This window comes from Lepidochelys olivacea (assembly GCF_965140295.1).
Source record: "Lepidochelys olivacea isolate rLepOli2 genome assembly, chromosome: 25".
Taxonomy (NCBI): domain Eukaryota; kingdom Metazoa; phylum Chordata; order Testudines; family Cheloniidae; genus Lepidochelys; species Lepidochelys olivacea.
In genome coordinates this window covers 18,803,972-18,821,357 of record NC_140435.1, presented here as the reverse complement: position 1 = coordinate 18,821,357, position 17,386 = coordinate 18,803,972, and the positions used below count along the sequence as shown (strand labels likewise).

General features: G+C 55.0%; 1 protein-coding gene across 2 annotated transcripts; it reads left to right on the top strand.

Moving 5' to 3' along the window:
• ARRDC2 (arrestin domain containing 2) lies at positions 1-17,081 on the top strand. Of its 2 annotated transcripts, none has more exons than XM_084614470.1 (8): positions 1-438; positions 12,357-12,423; positions 12,639-12,786; positions 13,520-13,622; positions 13,978-14,234; positions 14,717-14,879; positions 15,143-15,294; positions 15,389-17,081. In XM_084614470.1, exons 1-8 carry the CDS (start codon positions 174-176, stop codon positions 15,440-15,442), a joined length of 1,209 nt encoding a protein of 402 aa, XP_084470596.1. In that variant the 5' UTR covers positions 1-173; the 3' UTR covers positions 15,443-17,081. The 2 variants fall into 2 exon arrangements, with proteins under 2 accessions (XP_084470596.1, XP_084470595.1); XM_084614469.1 differs by lacking the exon at positions 1-438 and adding an exon at positions 11,179-11,506.
• The last annotated feature ends 305 nt before the right edge of the window (positions 17,082-17,386 follow it).

The window sequence follows — 17,386 nt, the reverse complement described above, 5'->3', positions numbered from 1 at the left end:
GACGCGCGTCGCTCCCGGGGCCGCCTGGTGCGGAGCTTGGGGCGCCGCGATGAGCTGAGCCGCCCTGCGCTGGAGCCGGGACTCCGCGGGGCCGAGCTCGCTCTCCGGAGCCCCAGCCCCGCCGGGGAGACCCGGCCCCGGGGGACAGGAGCTTGCCAGGCCCGGCGCCGGCCATGCAGCCCCTGGGCAAGATCCGCAGCTTCGCGCTGGAGCTGGCCGGCGGCCCGGCGCAGGGGGTGTACCGCGGCGGGGAGCTGCTCTCCGGCCAGGTGGTGCTGGAGCTCAGCAAGGTCCTGAAGGTGCGAGCGCTGGAGGTCTGCGCCCGGGGATTGGCCTCGGCGCACTGGCTGGAGAGCAGGAGCGTCGGCATGAACACGGTCTACAGCGACTACACCGCCTACGAGCCCTACCTCAGGGCACGCTACCAGCTCATCCGCGGTGAGTCCCTGGCCTGGGCGAGCTGCTCTCCGGTGCCCAGCCCTGCCCGCCCATGGGAGCGGGTCCTTGGCGCCCCTAGGGAGCCACATCGTCCCCCCTTCGCTGTCCGCGTCCCAGTGCCCAGCCCTGCCAGTCTGCCGGGAGGGTGTCCTGGCACCTGAGCAGGGCGTTTCCTTCACGTCTTCCCCCCTTAGCTGCTGGTACGTGGGACATGGCCTGCTTTGGAGGGCAAGGGCCAGGTTTGTCCCGCCCGGCTCTGTTCCCCGGGAGCACCTCCTGCTCCTTGCGGTGTGTGGTTGGGCTGAGAGAGGAAGCAGTGCCAGGTGACCCTGAGGGACCTTGGTGCAGCGTCTGCTCTGCGCAGCCCCACGGGAGCCGCTGTTGGGTGAACACGCCCCAGGGGCTCACGTTGAAAAGCTGTGGCTCTCCCCTTTCACTGCCCAAGTCATTGACTCTGGTCTCCAGAACTGGGAGGCGAACGGGGATCTCGACGTACTGCGCCACGCTCTAGCTGGGAAGGGGATGGTGCATGCACACGTCTCCGGTGTAGCTCCTTACCTCCAGTGCAACGGCACTTGTGGAGGTGAGATCTGCCCAAGGCAATCAGCAGTTTTCCATTTCTGCAGACAGGTAAGAGCTTGCCCGCTTCATGAAAGATTTCCTACCATCTCTGCATGGGCGGAAGGCAGGATCGAGCAACATGAGTTTTGCCTGGACTAGCCCGTCACAGGGCTGAGGATTTTACTTCTCTGAAATAGGGCGTCTGGGTCAAATGCAGTCAGACCCTCCCGCTGTGGGGAGTCTAGATCTGGCTCCAGCTCGAGTATGGTGGTGCCAGACATGCAGGGGCTGGGGATCCTTCCTGACTAAATACGAGCCCTGTTTTCCAGTAGCTTGAATTGGCCCTTTCAGGGGCTGTTCCCTGCCCCATGTGGAGGGGGAGTGACATTAGCTCAGTATTAAACCCTGCAAACCAACGGTTCGTTGGCCTCTCCCTGCCCACAGGCCTCTTACAGAAATAACCCTCGCCAAGGAGAGCTAGGCATTGGGCTCTCACGGGGGGCAGATGATGCCTGGCTCATGCTCAGGGCAGCACTGGCGGTGGTCTAGCTCTGGGCTGTTCCAAACTCTAAATCAGCCATGGAGCCTAGTCCGGCACTGGCTAATGCCGGTGGGCAAGGTGTCATGCTGATAGCACTTCCCAGGAAACCTTCCTCTGCCAGGCCCTGGAGACAGGAGATGCCAAACCTCAGAGCAGGGCCAGCATGACCCCCCACCCCCTGTCGTGGCGCCTCTCCCAGACCTGGCAGGGAGCAGCAATGAAGGCTCTCTCACAAGAGCTCTGTGAGAAAAGACCCCTGGCTCTGTGGAGCTGGGAGAGGCCAGTGCATGACCCAGGGCACCAGAGGGGATTTCACAGGGGTCACTCCAGGGGGGCTCTTCGGCTTCAGGCCTTTCACAAAGATGCTGCTAGGGAGCTCCGGCCCTGGAGTGCTCATGACCACAGCTCCTGTAAGGGCAGGTTTGCCCTGTGAGATGGTGGGGCGGGGGTTCAAATGCTTAACTGACCTATGAGTACAACTGCCCTTGGCTTTACTGGACTTAAGCCCCATTTCCCACTGAAAGCCAAAGGCACTCACTAAGTGCCTCTGACTCACCTGCTCCCACGCTAGCATCCCCTCGAGGGAGTGCTCTCTGCTGCCCGGCTGGAGGCCTCTTCGGACCAAATCTCTGTACCAGGGGCTCGGCCCTGGGACACACAAAGCTGCCCCAGCTCTTGCTTTGATTGTACAGTGAAAGGTAAACAGCGAAGTCTTCTCAGGTGTGAATGGAGCACTTAGCTGGCAGGCAAATATTTGTTGTTCTTCCATGGCTCTGGTCCAATACACCCCTCCTGGACTTCACCCTTAGTCAGCTTAATAGGGCCGGCCTGCTCAGACCCACCCAGCACAATGCAGCCAAGCTAGGATGGACAGGACTAATAGCACAGGGGTTCTGTGCTCATTAACAGCGATCAAGCCATTAGCTTTGCCTTGGGTAATGAAGATGTTCTCCCCATGGAGTCTCTGCCCAGGAGATACCCGTGGCAGTGATGGCCCAAAGGGAAGCCCTGTTCTGTATCCCAGTCGACCTGATTCTCCCCACCTGGCACTGTGAATGTTGGCATTTTGCTGAAGTGTAAATGCAGACTCAGGTGCCAGGTGGAGGGAGCCAATCCCTGTGAATTCACACAGCGGCCAGGTGGCTGCAGGGGTTGAACTGGGAGTAGACGTGTGACTGCCAAGCATGTAGTTTGCAGATCTCTGGCCACATCTGGCATGGGAACAAGCTGCTCATCCCAGAAGGACACAAGTGATATTTCTGGCTAGAAGAATGTGTTAAACAAAACTGAATAATCAGATGTGGGATGCGAGGAATCGCTGTCCCAGGTGGGGTGAATCGTGTTCGATCCTTTGGTGAGTTGTTTTTCTTTCAGGTAAGCGCGTAGGGCCAGATTTGCTGGTTCACGCTGGCTGCCCTGTGCAGCATCCTGGTGAATCCAGCCCTTGGTTTCCCTCCCCGTTGAGCAGGGGCTCTGGCTCCTACACTGCCACTATATAAGTTACAATGAAAGGAGGGTGAGTGGATAAGGGGGTTGGGGAGAGGCCCCACCATGAGCTCACACAGGGCGGTGCTCTCCTGTTTGCATGTAGCCGTGAGGGTGATTTCAGGAGCTAGGAGGATGATGGGGTGAGTTTTGTTCCCCATTAATACCTGCTGTGACTCTCCCCTGGGAAGCTGTGAGCTGCTGTCTGTGTTTAGATTTCGTGGCTTGGTTCGCATGATGCAAGAGCCTCCTGGAGCCGCGGGGGAAGCACGTAGCCAGACTCTGGAGCAATAAGATCAGTTGCTCTGTCCTGGCAGGACCCTGCTGTGGTGCAGCTTGGAGCTGAGATAAGTATTTCATTGCTGGCCCCTGGCCTCACCCACTGGGGCGGGAAGGTTTAGCCAGGCCCTGTGGGGAGCTGCGGTGGGGTTTGCCGGACCCCAGGGTTGGTGACTTTATTGGCTATGACCTTGTGCTGGGTTTGCGCTCTCCCTGGGGCACCGGGTGTGTGATTGCTGCTTCCTGAAGGACAGGAGGAGGCGAGAGACGTGCTACTGAGAAAAGCCATTGTGCAGTCAAGACTGCTGCCATGGGGCCCCACCCAGCGCTCATACCCCATCGTCAGGAGAGCTGCAGGGGCCCCAGTCCCTTCATGTGGACTGCCGGGGGTGCAGAAGTGCCTGTCGTCAGCACTCTGTGCACCACCCACGTGGCCTCTCCCTGCTTCTCCTGCAGCAGCTGCGGCTTCCTGGTGAGATCTACTGGTTGTCCGGGGTTTTAAAAAAAGAATGCAGCAGGTGCCATGGTAACAACGCAGAGCAGAGCCCTCGTGGGCTGGGGGCTGGGCTTCCTGCTGAGCTATGAGCACCTTAGAGCTCCTCCCGCGTGCAGCCAGGCTCCCAGCCAGGGAGCTGAGCCTAGGGAGATCTGTGCTGCACCCACATGCCCGTCGTGCAGGGGGGTTGTGTCCTGTGGTTCCCCCGGTTTGCTCTGGCCCAGCTGAACTCCGGGTTTACATCCTCTCTCCTTCTCTTTTCCGATCCTCTTTCCAGCCTGCAGAGCAGCAGCATTCCCCCCCCCCCCCCCGGCCCCGGGCTGCTCAGGCAGCCCTGTGAAGCTGTGTGCTAAGGGGACATTGTACAGTTGTACCAATTCCTCTGGAAAGCCCAGCCTGAGACCCCGACTTTCCTCCCCACACGGTGCCCTGTGCCGGGGTCACTTACCCCTGGCAGGCTGGCTGGCAGGCCATGCGCAGGAGGCAGCTGGGTTGTTGGCTCTGGTCTGGCGTGTGCCTCCTTTGGGGAACCCTTTGTTCGGACTGAGTGTGGGGGCAGTTAGGCTCCTGCTGTGTAACTGCCTTAAGCAGACGGACAGAGGGGGCTCAGCGGGCAGAGGCAGAAACGGGAATCTCCTTGGATTCTTCTGCATGAAATAACACACCGGGTATTTAGAGAGCGCCTGTGCCCAAAGCTGCCCTTTCCCAGCTCTGCCATCGCGATCCCAAAGCACTTTACATGGGGTGTAGCACCGGTGGTGGTTATTATCTGCATTGCAGTAGTGCCTGGAGGGCAGGCCCCACCGTGCTGGGCCTTGCACAAAGCTCCAGCAGAGCCGGCCCTGCGCCCAAGAGATCAGTCTAAGGGTAACATTGTCTTAGGAGCCCGCATTTAATTGAGTTTCAGTGGGATTTTGGCCCCTAAGTGCCTATGTTAGTTTTGACAATGTCACCCTGGGTCTGGGTTTTACGATATGCTCTTTACAGCCAAGGAACCAGTGACACAGAAAGATGAGGGCCTTGCTGGTGCAAACACTCACATGTGGGTGTAATGCTGAGCACGTGATTTCAGTGGGTCTGCTCACCTGGTGTCTGCAGGATTATGGCCCCAGGCAAGTCACACAGGCATCAAAAATGGACTGTAGCTTCGTTGAAGAACCCAGCTAGGGACACTAGGTCCACTTCTCTCTGCAGAATCGAGACTAGGCCTGGTTCTCCATTGCCCTGCACCTTGTGTTTCCATTTATACCAGTGCAAAGGGAGCGCAGTGTGGGGTGAAGTGAGCTGGGGGTGTTTTCCACTGGTGCTGCACTGGTGCAGGTGCCTTGGGAAGTGGCAGGGCGATGCAGAATTGGGCCTCCTGTGCAAAGTGGGCATGGCACACCGCCTTTCTGACGTGGCAGCTTTTGGTACCTGCTTTGCATTGGTGTCCCGAGGTGCCAGGCAGGAGGGAGCTGGGCTCAGTGCCTCTCGCAGGCTCTTACAGAAACTCCATTGCATTTGAGTCAGAGCTGCCCCTTGATAATTGACAGAACCCTGGTGGGCTCTTTCCAAGGGCCCGGCCCCGTGGGTGGAGAGCTGCACACGCCCGGCATTGGATCTGCATATTGGGTGGCTGGGCCTCTCCCTCACCTTCCATGATTGCATCTTGTCACAGGGTCTCAGTCCTCCTCGGCCTGCATAGGAGTGTCCTGGTTAGGGGGCAGGGTAGCACCTGGGCACAGGAAATATGGGCCTGGGTGCTCTGCCCCAGATGACATTAGTGATGCCGAAAGAAGCCCTCTTCTGTCAGCATAGCCGCATCTACGTTGGGAGCTTTGCTGGCGCAGCTGCGTTGGCTAGTGGTGTGTGGCTTTTTCACGCCCCTGATTGCTAGTTACGTCAGCAAAGCTTTGGTCAAGGCCCCCGGTGGGCCAACCTGTGCCAGGAGACCGATAGCTCACTGCTCTAAGCGTGTGACTCTGCTGTTTGGCCACTAGGTGCCTCTGGTTCCCTGCCCTGAAACACCAAGGCAAAGTCACCTTTTGGTTCCTCCCTCTGAGTGTTGCTAAGACGCTGGGCTTGCTTGGCCCCGCGGCTCCCGCTGGGTGGTGATGCAGGCTGCGGCATATGCTAACGCTGTGCACTAGACAGAAGATCCCTGTGATTTGGCAGTGCCTGGTCTGTGTGAAGCCCTGGTGGGCGCAGTGGGACTAATCGCAAAGCCAGGCACTGCCAAGGCGCTGCCTGCTAGTGACATTTTCCCTTTTGTACATGGGGAGAGCACATCCACTGTCAATGGCACCATGACCACCAGCGGGACTCAGGCTCAGGGAACTCTGGGATCCTGTCTGAGCACAGGGAGAAAAGTCAACCTCTTTCCTCTGCACAAGGTGTGATAAGTGAGTGGGGAAACCTGCGACATTGGGAGGAAAGGGAGAAGATCAAAAACCAGCTTCCTCTACCATGGGAATGCAAATGCTATTTATCCCATGGTAATCGCCTGGTGTCACTCTGACGGGCAGCTAGGGCTCTTTGGGGGCCTCCACTGTGCATTTGGATCCTTCACATGTTGCGATTTCTTTTATGTTTGACTTTCTCAAGGAATTGACTGCGTCAGCACCTGTCTTTAGGATAAGTACAGGGGCACTGCCATGTACTGTGAAATTACTGATACACACTTAACTCCCATTTAATGTGTGTGTGTTAGGGAATTAACGGACGGACCAACACAGATTTGGGTGGGTGTAGCCCTGGTGGAGAACTCCGTGGGGACCTTAACTGAACTCATTTTGTCTTAAATTTTCTTATTTGTTCTTTAAAAGGTCTCTGCCTTTTCCTCAACTCATACAGATTCCAATGATTTTCTAAAAGAATGTTTTACACATGATGCTGCTGCACCAAATTTACTGCTCCTAATTAGGTAATATGCCCATTAGATCACAATGCTGAACACATATATCATGCTCTCCTCTTCAAAGTGCTTTTCAAATGCTAATTAATAAGCAGACCTGGTTATCTCTGACGTGATTTACATGCCCTAGAGGTTGAAATGGGCTATCTGTGGTGGCCAGAAGGGCATAAGAACATGAGACTTGCCAGACTGATTCCAACCATGGTCCGTCTTCTCCAGTATCCTGTCTGACAGTGTCCTGCACCAGACCTTCGGAGGAGGTGTACACAACAGGGTAATTAGGGAGCGATCCATCCCTATCTTCTGCTCCTGGCAGTCAGAAGTTTAGGATCACCCAGAGGATGAGGTTGTGTGTCCTTGATCATCTTGGCTAAGAGCCATTGATGGACCTATCCTCCATGAACTGATCTAATTAGTTTTTGAACCCAGTTATACTTTTGGTTTCACAACATCCCCTGACAACATGTTCCACAGTTAGTTGTGCATTGTATGAAAAAGTACTTCCTCTTTTTTGTATTAAACCTGCTGCCTATTAATTTCATGGAGTGACCCCCAGTTTTATATTGTGGGAAAGGGTAAATAACACTTCTCTAGTCACTTTTTCCACACCATTCATGATCTTATAGACCTCCATCATATCCCCCCTTAGTTGTCTGTTTTCTAAGTTGAACAGCTTAATCTTTTTAATCTCTTCTTGTATGGAAGCTGTTCCATCCCCTTGATCATCTTTGTTGCCCTTCTCTGAACCCTTTGCAGTTCCACAATATCCTTTTTGAGGTGGGGTGACCAGAACTGGACACAACACTATGATTTATATAGTGGCAATATGATATTTTCTATCCCTCTCTTAATTGTTCCTATCTTACTGTTAGACTTTTTGACCACTGGTGTGCATTGAGCAGAAGGTGTCAGAGAACTATCCACAGTGACTCCAAGATCTCTTTTTTTGGGTGGTAATTTAGAACCAGTGTTTTGTATGTATAGTTGGGATTATTTTTTCCAACGTGCATTGCTTTACACCTATCAGGGCAGTAAGAGGAAAGGCCTCCAAAACTCCTGCAGTTAGATTTGGATCCCTACTCCACAGTGCACCTTACTGAACAGTGGCTTTCTCATAGCCCCTTGAAATTGAGGGGGCTCACAGAGGAGTCAGGTGCAGGCCTATAGATACCTTTACATTGCCCAGCCTGCTAGAATTGTAGTCCTATAGGTGAACCACAGTGGACCGATTAGCAACGTTGATGTGTCATAACACTGCTGCCCCAGGCTGCCATAGGATGCAAGAGTGGTGAGTCACACCAAGACAATGTTGCTTTTCCCATTGGCAAAGTCTTCCAAAATCAGATGTGCGACATTCCATTCATGTCAATGGGACCGTTGCCTAGTGAAATAACATTGCAGGGAAAACTGTTCGTCCACCTGCCCTGGCAGCATCATGCTCACCTCGCAGACAGGCAGTGACAACAGGCTCAGCTGCGGAGCCCAGACCCACCCTCAGAGACTCGATGCAGCTTGGAAAATTCCCTGCCTCTCAATGCATCTGTGCCTACCCCCATTCCGAACCCAGGCACAGACACTGTGAGGGGCCAGTGAAATGCATGGGACAGAGAATGCTCTCTGGAGAGACAGCATACGAGGAGCTATGGACAGGAAGGATGGTCCAGAGTTTAGGGAAGTGGGTTCACTGCTATTGGTACCCACACGAGGTAGCTCGGGCCTGCCTCACGTGTGCTACGATCACGCCCCCCGCCCCCTGATTGCATTGCAGACAGACCTAGAGTCTCTCTGTGACTCAGTTCCCCATCTCTAACATGCAGACAGTACTTCCCTCAAAGATTGTCGGGATCAGATGCAGGGGCATGGGGGCCATAGACAGAGTGGGGAAATTCTCAATCTTTTACAAGGGCCCAATCGAACTTCCACTGAAGTCAGTGCAAGTCTTTGCATTGACTGCACTGGGAGGTGTCTCCGGCCTTAAAACAGGACAGCAAGTATGTCTCTGTGGGAGTGAGGAATGATTGTATCCTGAGGTACCCATAGGGATGACAAGGAGCCTCCCAGAGCTGGCTGTCACAAATTAACTCTTCCTATGCTGTGGCCATTCCTAGTGGAATTCACATGCAAACTCCCATTGCAGGAGCTGAACCATGTGCAATCTGTATTGCTGTTTGCATGTTGGTAGTGGGTAGACCCCTGCCTGTGGGTAGACCCCTGTGCTGGGCACTGCACATACATGTAACAAAGCAACAGGCCCTTTCCCTGTTGCTGGATCAGGCAGAAACCTTCGAAGGAATTCAACATCGAGCTTTCCGAGCTGACCAAGCAAGCCTTACATGGCTTCAGCCCAACATGATCTACAATGGCTGAGAGAATAACGCACTCAAAGCAGGAGTTCTGGAGGGGCAGGTCCTGGACAGCATGGCCTGAATTGATGCTATATTATAGTCATGCTTTCTCCAGCCAATGATGAGGACCTTGTCTTCGTTGGTGCACCACCACCTCCAGGCCTGGGGGCAGAGCACACTTGATGCTTAACAAATTAATAGTAATCATTAAAGTGAAAGCTGCTGGAGCTGCTTTAATCCCTTAGAAGTCCTGGGCCATTTTACTGCCTTCGGTCACTTTTTACAGCCAGGCACGTGTCTTTGCATAATTAATAACAGAGGTACCTGCACCAAGGATCAACTCGGTATGCACAGAGCCTCCAGCACCCCACTGTTCTACCTTTTGCTGAACGCCATAAACAACTGGTGCGTGTTTGTCCTGGGTAATGGGGCACTCCATTTACACGCGAGATTGTTTAATTGTTCCTGGGCATTGTAGACTTGAAGCGCAGGACAGTGATAGGCCACTTACAAACCTTGTACAGCACTGGACTTGGCCTGGTTAAAAACACAAGCAAGACAAATTGCTCAGTAATTAATTGCAAGAGTTATGGGTAAAACACACCACTTTACAGACCTGGAAGCGTATAACGTGGTTTTCTCCCAGAGTGGTTCTCTCTGCAGCTCCAGTTTGGTAAATCAGGCTGTGGTAGGTGTTGAGCTCAGTGCCTAAGGTTGTACCATCAGCATCCCTGCTCTTAGGAGAAGAGTGGGTGTCTCCTTTGCTGTGCAAGCACATGGGCCAAGGAGCAAAATGAGGAGCAGCTAAGCTGAGCTGTTCCACTCAGTTCCCTAGTGAGAAGCCCCATAGCATCAATCTTGTCAACTAGGCTTCTGGGAAAATGGATTTTGGTCAATACTGTACCGAGTGCAAGTTGTCGGGATGCTGGGCTCAGCTAAATTGAAGTGGGAATGGGGAGCTGCTGGGTTATTTCTTTTGAAAGCATCAAACACTTACATCCTGAAACTCCTCTTTGTGTCCCGCAAACACACTCCTGTGTGCCCAGTCGCACCATAGCGAGTGCTGACTGGGCTGACTTCTTGCCTGCAGTCGGGCTGCCAATCTGCAGTGTTCTGGGCTTGGCCCAGTGCTTCACTTTTGAGCATTTGTGCATTTAAACTGTGGCATCAAATGCAGGTGGGACAGCTGCACTTGACTCTGTGAAGTCAGGTGGGGATGCAGCAGAACAGCAATGCAGAGCGGCAGGAGGGTTTCTCAGCATGGCCTGTACTGTAGCTTGTGTGTTACTGGACCCTAGGACAGGGACAGTTGGGAATTTGGAGGAGGAGGAGCAGGGGCATTTGCTAGCACTGAGTGGATGGAGGGGTCAGAGGAGGTGGCTGAAGCTGGGCCTGGGGACAGGGGACACATGGACAGGATGTGGCATGTCCAGAATTGAGATGGTTTCAGAATCCCTCTGTTTGGTTTCTGGCCATCATTTGTCTAGACCTAGGGACCCAGGAAATGATCAGCGGAGGGTCAGCCTCGCCTGGGGGGATCACTGTTATGGGCTTCTGCTCCCAGCATCGGGCACAGCGCTGGGGCGATAACCGGCCATGCAAGGGGCTGTTTCCTAGTGGTTCTCTTGTCATGTTTAAAAAGAAAGAGCGGGTTGTACTGGGTGTCTGCGGGAATCTGCCCTTCTCCGCGGACAGCAATTCCCGCTGGAGCCTGCCCAGCCTGCAGCCCGAGCCCCGCTTCCCAGCAAGCCCAGGGCAGGGCAGGCCCGGGAGCTGGGGACCGCCAGGGCAGCGGGCGCTGGAGATCGCGGCGGCTTTGCCCAGTGGGGGAAAGTTGATCTCGGGGGGTGGGGGGTTGCTCTACCCCCGGGCTCTGCCGGCAAAGCCCCAATGGGGGGGCGGGGCCGGGCTGGGGGGGCTGCTCTCCCCGGGCCGCCCCCACCCAGCTCAGCGCTTCGGGTCGCACAGCTCGGCCCATCAATCTCTCCGGCAGCGGGGCAGCCCCCGCCCGGGATAGGCCGGCGGCGGCCCGGCCCGGCGGCTCATTGGGCGGCGGGCGAGGGGCGGCCCGACCCGGCCCAGCCACATGGCATTTAAAGGGCCCCGGGGCCGGGGCTCCCTACAGGCTGCTCCGTCCGGCCGCTGCTCGTCCTGCCGCGACCCGACCCGACCCGACCCGACCCGACCCGCGATGCTCTTCGACCGGCTCCGCCGCTTCTGCGTCCTGCTCGACTGCCCCGAGCTGGACTCGCCGCCCGTCTTCAGCCCGGGCGAGGCCGTGTCCGGCCGGGTGGTCCTGGAGCTGGCCGGGGAGGCGCGTCTCGGCGCCCTGCGGCTGCACGCCCAGGGCTGCGCCCGGGTGCACTGGACCGAGTCCCGCAGCGCTGGCTCCAGCACCGCCTACACCCAGAGCTACAGCGACCAGGTGCCGTTCCTGAGCCACCGCGACACGCTGCTGGCCCCGCCAGGTAGGGCCCGGGGCGCCGCTGGGCGCTGGCCGGGGCGGGGTGCTCGGGCCGGGCGCCCCTGCGCCTGGTGCTTCGCCCGGGACCGGCCGGGGAGGCGGGAGGCGTCCCTCCCCGGGACCGGCCGGGAGCGCGGCTCCGCTGCCGTCTGCTCCGCTTGGGCGAGAGCCGTCGGCCGGGCCAGCGGCAGAGGGGACGCGCGGCAGCCGGGGAAGGTGCGGGAGGCCTGCGGGAGAGGGCTGGTGGGTCTCCGCCGAAACGCCGCCGCAGCAGCGCGTCCCGCAGGGTGTGACTTTAATTTTTTTACGTTTCCCTTCTCTGGTCCCGCCTCTCCTGGGGGATCCCTCTCAGTGTTTGAAGAGGGATCGCGGGTGCGTGTCGAGCTGCAGGGCAGTAGTTTGTTTGCACATCAGTTACTTCGGTCAGCAGAAATGGCGTGGCAGGATTTTTGCGAGCTGCAGTGCAGGGGAGGAAGATCTTGGCACGTGTGGGGTTTGGTATAACCCTGGAGCTCACCGGAATGTCCTCTGGGTTTTTAATAGTCAAAATATATTCACTTAAATAAATCTGATAGTCCTCTATCAAATGAGGACTCTTCTGTGTTCAATCTAAACGGCACCCTGCAGAGCCTCAGCCTGACCATGTGACAACTGTTGTGAATTCAGGTCTTTATTTTGCTTTTCTGTGTCAAATGCTTCAGCGACTCCTGAGTCAGAACGAAAGTAACGTGGCTAGTGGCTGGCTGTTTTGCAGTTCCTGTAAAGTGACAGCCAAGCAGCACTCTTCCGATAAGGAAGTCTTGCAAGAAAGATATGATCATACTCATCTTAAATTTTTCTTGTCATCTCCCCAGACAATGGTGAAGTCACAGTTCTGCAGGCAGGAAAACACGAATTCCCCTTCACGTTTCAGCTCCCAGAGTAAGTTCAGTTTATTTGTTGTGCTTGTACCATTGCAAGAGTCTGCAGGACGGGGTGGGGGCAGTACAACTGGTTAAGGACATCATCAGCTCCCCAGAGGAAGCCCAGTTTAAATATACAGGCTCTGGGTGTCTGCTCTGTAGGTGGATAAAGTGTCTCCTTGTGAATCCCGTGGAGGAACCCACCCCTAACCATTTTCGCTTCTCCCCGGGCAGGACTCTGGCCACCTCCTTTGAAGGCCGGCATGGTAATGTGCGCTACTGGGTGAAAGCCAGGCTCCACAGACCCTGGTCAGTTGTCAAGAAAGCGAAGAAAGAATTCACAGTGATCGAGCCCATTGACATCAACACCCCGGCCTTGCTGGTAAGTGAATGCCAGCCAGAGCGACATGCCAAGACCTGAGCCAGTGTGCTCAAGCTGACCTTAGCTCGGACTAAGATTGATCAGGAGTGACTAGTGACACAGTAGGGCCGCCTTTAAAGAGCCAGATGTTCAGAACATGGCAGACACCTGCCCTCTCAAAGCATGTCTGTCGCTGGGCTCCCCAAAACAGAGGTGCTCCAAATGGAGCTTCTCTCAATCCTGCGTGAAAACCTTGGCTTAAAAACATGAGGAGCCAGATCAGCATCTGCCCTGCCTGTTGTCCTGGCAGGGGGCTCTGCACAGCAAAACAAGAGATCAGTGGCAGAGAGTCTGAGCCCGGGCCAACTGACCTGGGCTCACAGGACTTGTGCTGCAGGGTGAAAAATATCCATGTAGACATCTGGGCTTGGGCTGGAGCCTGGCAAGTCTACACTGCTATTCTTAGCCCTGTGTGCAAGCTTGGGTCGGTTGACCTCAGCCCTGAGACTCATTGCTGGGGTTTGTTCTTGCTGGGTAGATGTGTCCTAAAGATGCAGGAGGAACCGTCCCTGAGACTTTTGCCCTCTGCTCAGTGGGTGCCTAATCTCTGATCACAACTCTAGCTGGAGACGAGCAATAAAATCTGCTTGAATGGGAGAGGACTGGCTGTGTGGCGATCCTGGGAAGTAGAGATGGGTGGTGGCTCTTGCCTAGAAATAGCTGAAACTTGTATCACTTCTGTCCCTTCCTCTAGGCTCCTCAGGCAGGTGTGAAGGAGAAGCTTGCCCGCGCCTGGTACTGCAACCATGGCCAGGTCTCTGTATCCGCCAAGATCGACCGAAAAGGCTACACGCCAGGTAACTCAACAGGCCACTCGCTGTTCAAAGGGTAATGCAGAGTGGGGCTTGAAAGGAGCTGAAGGGTTTATGGCAACGAGGCTCCTAGCACTGTGTTGTGATGGGGCTCTTCATACTGGTGTGAAGCTCCAGAGAGGCCCTGGCCCCTGAACCCTGCTCAGACATGCCCTTGTTTTGTGCAGCTTCTCAGGAACAAATAACTGAATGGCTGGAATTGCAGGAATGAGATGTAGCTTAACAAATGCGGTCCCAGGCTGTTCTGCATCTAAGCCGTGCCTGGTTTCTCTTGTGCAGTGCACACCACATGGCTGGGCCAGTGTTTGTTTTTTAATCGAGCCTGTCTCTCTCCTGCCAGGTGAGGTCATCCCCATCTTTGCTGAAATTGACAACTGCAGCACCCGCACAGTCGTGCCCAAAGCTGCCATCATCCAGACTCAGACGTTCATTGCCCGGGGAGCCAAGAAGCAGAAGAAGTCTGTGGTGGCCAGCATAGCAGGCGACTCCATTGCAGCTGGGAAGAGGGAAGTGTGGCATGGCCGAGCGCTGAAGATCCCCCCTGTGGGCCCCTCAATCCTGCAGTGCCGCATTATCCGTGTGGAATACACCCTAAAGGTAGGAAGTGGAATAAATCTGACCTGCAGCAGAAGGCCTTGAATAAACAGGCTGATGGGCTTCTCTGGCAGCTGCCTAGCTGATACATAGCCGTGACTGAGTGGGGCTTGGTCACTCTGCTGAAGTGCCCTTTTTGTGCTGGGGCCCCTCATGCCCATGGGTGGGAGCTGTCCCCACAGAGCCATGCCGCATTGCCAGTGGCAGGGTGAATTCCTAGGTTCTTACCCTGTGCTAATATCCAGTCCCTCCTTCCCCACTCCATCAAACTTAAGTATTTTACTGTGCAGGTAAAACCTTGTATTCTTGCTGGAGAGGCTGTCTGCCAGCTTCCTCCTGCACCTGGCTTAGCCGCCTACCAAGGGAACCTGCTGCTGGCCAGGCCGTGCTTGCACCCCACCCCCATTGGGGAGAGTGGGGTGCTGCCTGTCCTCATGGGCTGAGGGAATGCTAAGGAGTGACCCCTGTGTCCTCCCCCCTCAAAGGTTTGTGTCGATATTCCTGGGACCTCCAAGCTGCTCCTGGAATTACCACTTGTGATTGGGACGATCCCACTGCATCCGTTCGGAAGCCGCACATCCAGCATCAGCAGCCAGTACAGCGTCAACCTGGACTGGCTCAGAATGGTGATCCCGGAGGAGCCTGAGGGTAAGTATCTGTTCTTGGTGCTTTGGGATCCAGCCGCATGGGGCGGCAGCTCCAAGTGAGCTGGTCCAGAGGGAGTGTCTGGGCAAACTAGGAGCCTTGTCCTCTGCCCCGAACTCTGCCTAGCATGTGGCTTTGTGTGCCCTGGTGCTGCAGGGACCAGGTATCCAGGGGAGGGGATGTGGCTGAATGCAGACATAACTACCTGCATGTCTGCTGCTAGCAGATTCTTGCCTAACCACACAATGCCTCTGTTCTCCTTCCAGCTCCCCCTGAATATTCGTCTGTTGTGTCCAGTGAAGAGTCTGCTCAGAACCTGTCCCCACCCTGCCCGGGTGAACTTGGCAATGGCTTGGAAGGCCCTTTCTTTGCTTACATCCAAGAGTTCCGCTACCGTCCTCCTCCACTGTACTCAGAGGTAAGTACAGCCTCCCCTGGGAGGTTGGGCTAGGGGACCCTTGCTGGGATGACTTTCCCTTTGGTGTCTGGTACAACTCCTCTTGGCTTTTCAGGTGGATCCAAACCCCACACCAGACAGCATCCGGCCACGCTGCATGACCTGTTGAAGGAAGCGTCACTGAGTGCAGTTATTAGAATACCAATCTGGTGGGGCTGAGACACTTGCAGACTCGCAGGACATCAGCCCTGGGTATCCGGATCAGCGTCCAAGAGGCTATTGTGGGGCTGGTGCTCGTGTGGAGCTGAGAACCTGTTTGCTCACTGCCGCCTGAAACTACCTGATGCGGCTGCATCTCATGGACTGACTCCTCTTGCCCCAGAGCTGAAACGAGGGGGTTGGACTTGCCATGTGGGGTCAGAGCAGCTCCTGAGCACATGGGCAAGGGTGGCAGAGGAGGGTGTAGGGTTAAGAACTCTTCTGCGGGAGTATAGGGTTCAAACAAGCCAAGCTCCTTCATCTTGCAGCTACCATGGTCATGCTCCACCTAACTCCTGCCAACAGAAAACAGAACTGGGAAGTGCTTCTTGGGATTACTGGAAAGCATTTTAATCTTGCTCTGGGTAAGGGTTTAAACACCATGGTAATCTGAGGGCACCCTCCAGCTTCTGCATTCTTATAAAGTCACCAGGACTTCAGTTTCTGAAGAATTAAATGGGGTTGGTCTCCTCAGACTGAGGCTCAGCCCTTGCTGTCCAGCACCCATGAGCCTTAAGTTGTGCCCCGGGGTGCCTGCTGCCGAGGCTGTGCATTGCATCTGGTCTAACACACTCTGAGACATTAAATGTGTGAAGACTGTTCCCTTGAGTCAAGGCTTGTATAGGTGCCAGGGGAGGCAAGAGCTGTGAGCTCAGGGAAGAACTCCTGTTCTATAAACCACAGCAAGACCTATGGTGCTGTCTTGGTCACCATGTCTAGTTTGGTCCCTACCAGGCACCAGACAAACTTGCAAAACCCATTGAACCTTCCACTGATGCAGAAAGCTGTGCCTTAATCTTTAAAGGGCTTGTGCCTTTGGGGCTGCTAGAATGGTTCCAGTAGCATTTGATTGCCCTCTCTATATATTTGCCAGAGTAAAAGGTGAATGGGGAAAGCTGCCAGGCGCAGGGCCATACAGTTGCTGACATGGTCAGTGTCCCATAGCCCAGCACTGGGAGAGTATGTGTGATGAGGCCTGTAGACACTATAGGCTAAGTAGGTAACAGCCTTAAATCCAGTCCTGTTGCATGTGGAGTTGCCTGTGGACTTGCTGCCTTGTTAACACTTCACCCAGCACCTAGTGGGAAGAGCCACAGGTCTGCCTGCCATTAGCAGAGTGAGGAAGATGCTGCTGATGGTATGCACTGAAAGCTGGTAAATCCTGTTAGCAGGGGAAAAAGAGGTTGTAATGAAGACTGCTTGGGTGCATCTGCCTTTGGCTTCAGGCTGGTCTTACTGCTCCCTGTGCAGACTTGACAAGAGATCTTGGCCATTGATCATTCGTTAGTAAACGATGCATTCCATGATCTGAGGCTAAAACTACCAGCTTGCTGGTTAAAACCACTGACAGCCACAGTATTCCAGCTCAGAGCCAAAGCAAAAGGTCCCTAACCAGCTTACTTTAGCTATGCAGTCAGCTTCCTCCACTAAGGACTGGAAACGCAAGCTTTTTTTAAAAAAAATTTAATATACCTGTAACTGGTGTGTTTTTTGACTAATTCTGCTTTTGTACAACTCCAGGTTTTGAAATAAACTCTTGTTATTCTGAAGTTAGTGTCTGAATAGTGTCCTGGAAACTCTACCTCCTGTCCTCTTCTGCAGGGCCCCCCTGTTGGCATGAGGGTGTTGCAGGACTGCTGATGTGTATTTAGGGGAGCTCTCAGGCAGGCTGCCTGGTCCATTCCTACCCACTACTGACTTCCATAGTCCCCGGCTAGGGATAGCTGGGACCTGTCCATGCCCTTCTATGTTTGGGGCCCAGATCCTGACATGCTAACCCAGCCCTCTCCCATCACTGTGAGTCAGCCCCCTGGCTTCTGAGAAGCTCAGGACTGCTCTGCACAGCTGTCCAGGG